Source organism: Lathyrus oleraceus, chromosome 3 (assembly GCF_024323335.1).
Source record: "Lathyrus oleraceus cultivar Zhongwan6 chromosome 3, CAAS_Psat_ZW6_1.0, whole genome shotgun sequence".
In the NCBI taxonomy this organism is placed as follows: domain Eukaryota; kingdom Viridiplantae; phylum Streptophyta; class Magnoliopsida; order Fabales; family Fabaceae; genus Lathyrus; species Lathyrus oleraceus.
In genome coordinates this window covers 265627112-265635982 of record NC_066581.1, presented here as the reverse complement: position 1 = coordinate 265635982, position 8871 = coordinate 265627112, and the positions used below count along the sequence as shown (strand labels likewise).

The window sequence follows — 8871 nt, the reverse complement described above, 5'->3', positions numbered from 1 at the left end:
TCGACCCAGTTTCGTAGAAACATCACAAAGTGTGGAAATTTTCGGGGTTGTGATCCACTGCAATCAGAAAAGGGTGCAGTCACTGCAGTTAGAGGTATACCAACCATTAAATCTGTTTCTCATTCAATCTCCACCTTTAAACTGTTTGTTTTAAAAAAATACATGTAGAGATATATAGACAATGATGACTGCAGGAAATCCTTCTCCAAATTCTCGTGCTTTGAATTAAACTTGAAAGTGAAAGTCGAGTTGAATGAATCAACTCATTTTTATCTTTATATCACCAAAACCAATCCTATTATTCACATTTCATACACTATTACTTGTTTGTTCTTACGCAAGAATGAAACCTCTGTTTCATTCATCTTCTTTTTGCTTTTTCTCTTTGTCACTTTTGATGATCTTGATCATAAATATTCCAACATGTCTGTGTGAGGATGATGGATATTACAAAAACTGTAACACGGCTTTTATCTGCGGAGACAACAAACAAGACCTCAGGTATCCGTTTTGGGGAGGAACCAGAGAAAGTTATTGTGGTGGTGTTGCTGATGATATTAATACGATGCTTACATGCGAAGAAAAAGTTTCAAAGATCACAATCAATAACCTTAAATACCGTATTCTTGATTGGGACAATACAACACAGAAACTCACTGTTGCTAGGGACGATTACTGGAGTGGTAATGTTTGTGATGTGAATACTAATATCGAGAACAGCACATTTGATAACACTCAATTTCAACGTTACAGTGATGATGTTGCTAACGTAACTCTCTTATATGGTTGCAATGTTGGAGCTGTAAGTTTACTGACTCCGTTTTATGATATTGGCTGTGGCGGAAGTGAATATGTTATCTACACCATTGTTTATTCTGCTTCATTGTCTTCCTTCTGCACTCCGACTCGTAAGGTCGTAATTCCGATTTTTGGAACTCAAGCTGCACAACTGGGATCTGGCAACGGAACACTGAGCGAGGCATTAAAAGATGGTTTTGAGTTGAAATGGATTGGAAATTACACGGAGTGCCAGAGTTGTGTTACTTATGGTGGAGCGTGTGGGAATGATGGAGGTAATCAATTCAGATGTTTCTGCAATGATGGAACTCATGCAACTTCATGCCATTCACCATCGGTCCCATCCACGACCACAAGTATGTCTAGAATATCACTTTTCTCCAATTCCTATTTATATTTCTTTCTACAACTAAATTCTATATAGTATTGGCCTTAATTAAAATCTTGAAACTTCAATGCATCTAGTTTAAACATATTGATCCAACAACATGTCCGCAATTATATAAATCAGGATGTTTTCTCTTCATTGCTGCTGCAAAATACAAAGCAATTAGGAAACAAATGACCATCAGTTTCTCTTCAAGAGACAATGTATGATTATTATAACTTCTGTCTGATTTTATTTTGTTTTTTTTGACGTAGGTTCAAAACTTAACTGGAGGCCTATTGTGATAGGTAAGAACAATAAACAATATTACATTTTATGACATAGCGTTTCTCATCTCCCATTATAGTTGCATGAATTTTTCTTTTAAAAAAAAAGGCTGAAAATACTTTTTTTTTCTTTGATAAATTCAGGTGCTGCAGGATTTGTAGTAATAGTATTCTTTATAATTATTATGATTAGATGTCACCTTAAAAGGGGTATTGGTAGACAACAAAAGAGTATTTTCGAGAACAAAAGAGAGCTTGTTGAGCACAATGTGGACGTTTATATGCAAAATTATAATTTATCCATGCCAAGAAGATATAGTTATACAGAAGTAAAATGGATCACAAGCTCATTTCGGGAGAAATTAGGCCAAGGAGGATATGGTGTTGTGTACAAAGCAAGTTTAAACGATGGTCGTCAAGTGGCGGTGAAACTTATAAACGAATCAAAGGGAAATGGAGAAGAATTCGTAAACGAAGTTGCTAGCATTAGTAGAACATCACACATGAACATTGTGTCACTTTTAGGTTTTTGTTATGAAGGGAACAAAAGAGCACTAATATATGAGTTCATGCCCAAAGGTTCATTGGATAGGTTCATCTATAAAAGTGAATTTCCTAATGCTATTTGTGACTTTGATTGGAACACTCTATTCCAAATTGCAATAGGCATTGCTAGAGGACTAGATTACTTGCATCAAGGATGCAATTCAAGGATTTTACATCTTGATATCAAACCCCAAAACGTTCTTTTGGATGAAGATTTTTGTCCAAAAATATCTGATTTTGGTTTGGCTAAAATATGCCAAAGGAAGGATAGTATCGTGTCAAAACTAGGGGTAAGAGGAACTATAGGATATATGGCACCTGAAATATTCAGTAGAGCATTTGGTGGAGTTTCTTACAAGTCTGATGTGTACAGTTATGGCATGCTGATTCTTGAGATGATCGGAGGAAGAAAGAACTATGACACCAGAGGGTCATGTACTTCTGAAATGTACTTTCCTGATTGGATTTATAAAGATCTTGAGCAAGGTAATACCAGCAATACTCTTTTAAATAGTTTGACAATATCAGAGGAAGAAAATGATATGGTTAGAAAGATTACTTTGGTGAGTCTATGGTGCATTCAAACGAATCCATCAGACAGACCACCCATGAATAAAGTAATAGAAATGCTACAAGGACCACTTTCATCAGTGCCATATCCTCCAAAGCCGGTCTTGTTTTCTCCAGAAAGGCCAGCACTACCCGTAGAATGTATATCCTCATCCGATTTCAATGAAACAAGTTCGATTACGGTTTCAAATTAATTGTTCTATCTATGAATCAAATGATTAGCGGCAAGACTGCCAAAATGGAACAATTAGCTTGTGTAACTGTTTCTGGCATACAGTTTTGGTATGAATTAGTTGAAACTCATAATCAATTTCATATAATTGTAGTGATTGGAGTGGCTAAATTACTAGCACTAAACTATTGACATAGTTTTTTTGTATTCATATACAAATCTTTTTATTTCTTTTGTGAATTCAAGTCATGCATCATACTTGTCAAAAACACATAATTCCGAAAAAACTCATAAGAAAATACTTACATAATAATGTTTATGAGCATTACACTTCAGGGGTAATTGTAACAATGCAAACTTGAAACAAGTGATGCTTTTCCCAGCATCTAATTTCTAAAACAGCATTAACATAAAAACACCAAATCATATATTGAAAATATTTAAACCAACTCTAAACACCAATCTGTAAAATCCCTAATATAGCTTGTATTGAAATATAAGAGAGTGAGATACATTTAAATAAATCGTGTGTTTAGAAAGCACTATGGAGACTGTATTATATATAAAGAGATTACAGTTAATTACATGTTAAAGTTGATGTGAGACTATTTTATATATAGATATTCTTAACACTCTCTCAAGTTGGATCATATATGTCATATGAGTCGAGCTTGTTAGAAGTGTAATCCGGTCGAGAATCCCTAAGAGACTTTGTAAACATATCAGCTAATTGGTCTTTGAATTTTATGAAATATGTGGTGATTTCCCCTTATAGTACCTTGTCCCTTAGATAATGACAATCTATTTTTATGTATTTTGTTCGTTCATGAAAAATAGGATTAAATGCAATATGGAGTGTTGCTTGATTATCACATGAATTTTGTGTTATGAAGATCTCATATCCTAAGCTCTAAGAGTAAACTTTTCAACCATGCAAGCTCCTTTGAGGTTGCTGCCATAACACAGTATTCACCTTCATCACTACATAGTGCAACTGTATTTTGTTTCTTGCTTCTCCATGAGATCTTATTACCTCCAATCAGAACACAATATTCGTACATGGATCTCCTATCTGACGGTGATCCAACTCAGTCTTCATCTTAATAACAAATGATTTTAGCATGAACCTTATCTTCATATAATAGTTCTCTTCCTGGTGCATTCTTTATATCTAAGAATTTGAATAACTGCATCCCAACGACTATCACAATAAGCGTTCAAAAATTGACTCACTATGCTCACCGCAAATGTAATATCTGGTATGGTGACTATAAAATAGTCAAGTCTTTCCACAAGTTGTTAATATCTTCCCGGGTCTTTGAATGTCTTATCCTGATTCGAAAGAAGCTTGACGCTGGGATCCGTAGGAGTATCAACAGAACGACAATCAAACATACCAATTTCATTTAGAATGTCTAAGGTATACTTGCGCTGGTTGATTGTAATGTCGGATAAGGACGGGGCAACTTCAATACCTAAGAAGTATCTGAGTGAACCTAAATCTTGTGTCTGAAAGTTTTTGAAAATATGAGTTTTGAGTCGCTTGATACCCTCAGTATCGTCTATAGTGATAACAATGTCATCAACATAGACCACAAGAAAAATATGATGACCGGTGGAGAAATGAAGGAAAAAAACAGAGTGATATGCTTCACATCTAGTCATACCAAACAATATCAAGGCAGAGCTGAAGCGACTAAACCAAGCACGTGGGGACTGTTTCAGCCCGTAAAGAGAACGACGAAATCGACAAACAAGTCTAGAATTGTCAAGAATAGTAAAACCTGGCGGTTGATCCATATAAATATCCTCCTTCAGTTCTCCGTGTAAAAAGGCATTTTTAATGTCCAACTGATGAAGCGACCAATGATGAATGGCAGTCATTGCAAGAAAGAGACGGACTAAACTGATCTTGGCCACTAGAGAAAATGTGTCACCATAATCAAGACCAAATATTTATGTGTATCATATGGCTACCAAACGAGCTTTAAAACGACCGATCTGATCATCTGGTCCCACTTTCATTGTATAAACCCATCAAATTCCATTGTAGTTTTGTCTGGAGGTAAAGTAACAATGTCCCAATTGTTACTTGAATGCAATGCAACCATTTCTTACACCATCGCCCGACGCCAATTGGGATCAGTCATAGCTTCACTTGTAGACTTAGGAATAGACACAAAATCCAAAGCAGAAACAAACGAGACACATGATGTAAAGAGACATACATATTTAAAACATAAGCATATTTAGATTAGAATGATGAGACTTGATACCTTTTTGTAATACTATTGTAATGTCAAGTTCAAGTAACGTAATTGGAGGAGCAGTTGGAGCAGGAAATGGTGTTGGTGGATCAATATCATCTCTTACCTCCGATGGACGAGGTTTCTATCGCTGGTAGACCTGCAATGGATGTGTAATGGGTGTGGGAATCATGGAAGGGATATCTCGAACATATGAAGTACAATTCTTATCGGGTGACACAGAGGCAAAGAAGAATGGGGAACTTTCGAAGAATATAACATCGAAGAAAACAATGTATCGTTGAAGTTGAGGACAAAAACAATGATATCCTTTTTATTGACATGATTAGCTTAGAAAGATACATTTTAGAGCTTTAGAAGAAAGACTGTTTTTACCTGGACTAAAGTCATGAACAAAGCATGTATAAGACGCAGAGAGAAATGGGGTAGAGATCATATTGTGGGTTCAAGATAGAGTATGGAATTTAATCTTGAAGGACCAATAAATGCATCTGGTTGATAAGGTGACAGGCTGTAAAGAGAGAATCAACCCAAAAACGAGAATGTAAATTGTGGTGAATTAAAAGAGTCAGCTTTTTAACAAATATTAGACTGAAAAGACAACCAAGAATATATATCACAAAAATCTAAAGACAAGTTTGAAATTGGGTGTACCTGACCAAGACCTTGAACTTTGATTTTACAACCATCTGTCAAGTGACAGAAGACAAAGAATTGGAATAAGATAACTTAGATAAAATAAATTTATTATCAATCATATGATCAGAAGCACCAGAGTCAAGGACCTAAGGACCAAGGGAGAAGGTGTAGCGGTAAATTCATGATCATCAAGCTATAGATAAGCAAGACATCAAATAACAAGAGTCGCCACCGCGCTTTTATTGTTTCCAAGGGAAAAGGGAAAAGTACGAACAAAACCCAAAATAAGAAGTTTTCAAATCAAAACTAATAAAACGCCAAAGATTACAGGTAAGGGGGTTGGTTACACAGAGGGAAAGTGTTAGCACCCAAAGTGTCCTAGGTACTCCTAGGGAGCCCTTTCTTGTGTGCATATGTATTTTGTACAAAGTGATGTTTACAAACAAATAGAATGGAGGGATGAGAAAATAATTCATTAATTATATTTTTGTATTTGACAACACCTTCGGACTTGTGCCTACGTACCAACATAAAAACGGGGGATCAAGACCTCGTAGTTCGTGATACAAATTTCAAAGTGGGTGTATTGCTTTTTAATAAAAATTAAGTTTGAAAGGCACAAGGGCCTAGAAAATGGTTTGAATTAATTAATTTTTTTTGGCTTTTGAAAATTTTAAGTCAAGTATAGTTAAGTTTATTTACATGTTTGATTTAAGAAAAGAAGTTTTGAAATGCAATGGCATAAGGCCAAAGTTTCTGATTTGCAAATGGTCTAAGTTAAAAAGAAAAGACAAGCACAAGCAAATAAGTTTTAAAAAGGAGGGAGAGATTTTGAAATTAAAAAGATGAGGAGGAGATGAAGAGACTAATCCTAAGCATAAATTTAAAAGTGAAGAGTTGAAAAGATCTGACCAATGGGTTGCAATCCAATAGACAAGAATGTCATATAGAAACCCAAATTCCCTTGGACATTAGAATCAAGCAACAAATAATGCATAACATATTAACTTGAAGAGCAAGGCATCAAATAAATATAGTCACATCCAAGATTTAGCCACTCCAAGATATCCTTCAAGTTTTCCCATGTAGCAGATGAATTCCACAAGTCACAGGTTCAAAATAACAGCTTCACAATGATCATGTTGCAAATGAACTCAAAGGGATCTTCAATGATGTATCAGATGAAGTTTCAAATTGCAAGCACTTGGTTACATAAAGTTGGCATTGGACAAGTCCTTTTGCATAGGGATGTTGCTTGAATTCTAGGTCCAATTGTCCAAAATCAAACCAACAATCCACACAATAGTTTTTTAGGGTTTTTGTTCTTATTATGTACATTAATGGTCAAAGACCACACAAGCAAACAAAGTATACACAAGCAAGATATATCACACAATATGTTCCAAATGGACAAAGTGAAAATGGAATTAATATAAACAAGTTGAATTGTATGAATAATGACAAATGAATAGAGCTTAAAAATTAAAGTGCATTAAAAGTAAATTACTTGAAATTAAATGTTAGTTGTTAATGAATTAGAAGTTAGTATTGCTTTTGCTTTTTATTTTTTAAGTCATTCTTTGGATAACACTCAACCCACTTATCACAAGCATGGATCCTTGAACCAAGACATCTTCCAAAGGAAGGAAAAAAGGCCAGGTTTCCACACAATACCATGAAAGAGGGGAGACTTACAATCTTACTAACTAGAATGTTATTCCTTTTGTGTTAAAAATTCAGCGCTATGTTAAGCAATTGTAATTGGACTTATGTAGAAGTCACAACTATTTGAGGTTGGGCAATAGAATTTTGGTGTTAATGCATGTTATAGACATAGTATAATGGACTATGCTCATGAAACATACCACACACAAAAAGAATATGCAAAAGAGGTGGCCTAATCTCATTCATACTTATGTTGATTTTTCAATCAACTAGCCTTAGGACCTTGAGATATCATAGGCCAAATGAAATGGATGCATAAAGAAGGGGAATTAGATGAAGAGGGAGGGGAATAGATCAAAACTCAAATTGGTTAAAGGAGGACTTTTACCAAATTAAGATCATTCATTCATTTTGGGAGACGGAATATACATTCCATTAATCCCCTAAATCCAATGATCTTAACCTAGCAAAGTCAAATCAACCTTGACCAAGGCCCAACAACACAAGTCAAACTTATACAAACAATTAAAATGGCTCAACACAATTATTTGGCATTTATTCAATTTAAAAAATACTAAAAATAATGCATTAAATTAAATATGGTTTGTCAAATTCCTAAAATCTCATCAAAACATCAAAGAAATGGCCATGAGATTTATCATAGGTCAAACAAGGTCAAAGGACCTTGGAGAAAAAAATTCAGAATTTTTGGAAACTTAAAAGTATTTTTAAACAATTAAAAATATTCACAAAATCAATTAAATCATGAAAAATATTAATAATGATCCAAAAAATAATTTTAATTCAAAATATGAAAGAGGATTTTATTTAACTTTTTTTGGTGAAACTCTCATATTTTTTGGATCAATATTAAAATTGATATAAATTGATGAAAATAATACAAATTAAATGAAATTCAAATAATCAGAAAAAACGTGGACCACTTGATCTCCCTCATTAATTGAGGTGGCAGATCAAGTGGATGAAAATGTGTGCTTCATGGTACACTTGAGTCAGTGCGCCACACCAATGGTAATCAGAACCAACGCGTGAGATTAAAATATTTCAAATGAGATCAATGGCTCAGAACATGTCTAGCACACCACCGGCGCTGAAACTCCAGTCACCTTCTCAGGAGAGGCTCACCGGACTGGTTCAGTCATCATCATCAAAAAAATGAAAAAGGAGGACATAATCTGAAAGAAAATATGGTGTAGAGCACGAATCTGACCTCAATTTCAACTAACTCCAAATATATAGAAAGATATGAGGAGTTGAATTTTGAGATATGTCAACTGAGTTGCTTCGATTTGACCTCAAAGCAACTCAATCTTCTTGCCTACATTTGTAGGACTTCAGACAACAAAAGATCCAAGAGAATTGAGTGAGAAACGAAGAGTAGAAGATTTCTGAAAATTACCTTCAATGTTGTGCAGAACTGGATCTTGCTTGCTTCAAACTTGACTTGATCACACTCGAGGAGCTTGTAGAAGTGGTTTGGCAATGGAACAAAGCTTTGGATCCTGGAGTTTTTGAATCTCCAAAGAGTGAGATTCAAAC

At 34.7% G+C, this 8871-nt stretch overlaps 1 protein-coding gene across 1 annotated transcript; it reads left to right on the top strand.

Annotated features, from left to right (window-relative positions):
* Positions 1 to 294: 294 nt before the first annotated feature.
* Positions 295 to 2971, top strand: LOC127126844 (LEAF RUST 10 DISEASE-RESISTANCE LOCUS RECEPTOR-LIKE PROTEIN KINASE-like 2.1). The gene is made up of 3 exons (XM_051055852.1): positions 295 to 1154; positions 1441 to 1473; positions 1597 to 2971. The coding sequence occupies exons 1-3, from the start codon at positions 344 to 346 to the stop codon at positions 2760 to 2762; spliced, it is 2010 nt and encodes a 669-aa protein (XP_050911809.1). The 5' UTR covers positions 295 to 343; the 3' UTR covers positions 2763 to 2971.
* Positions 2972 to 8871: the final 5900 nt, after the last annotated feature.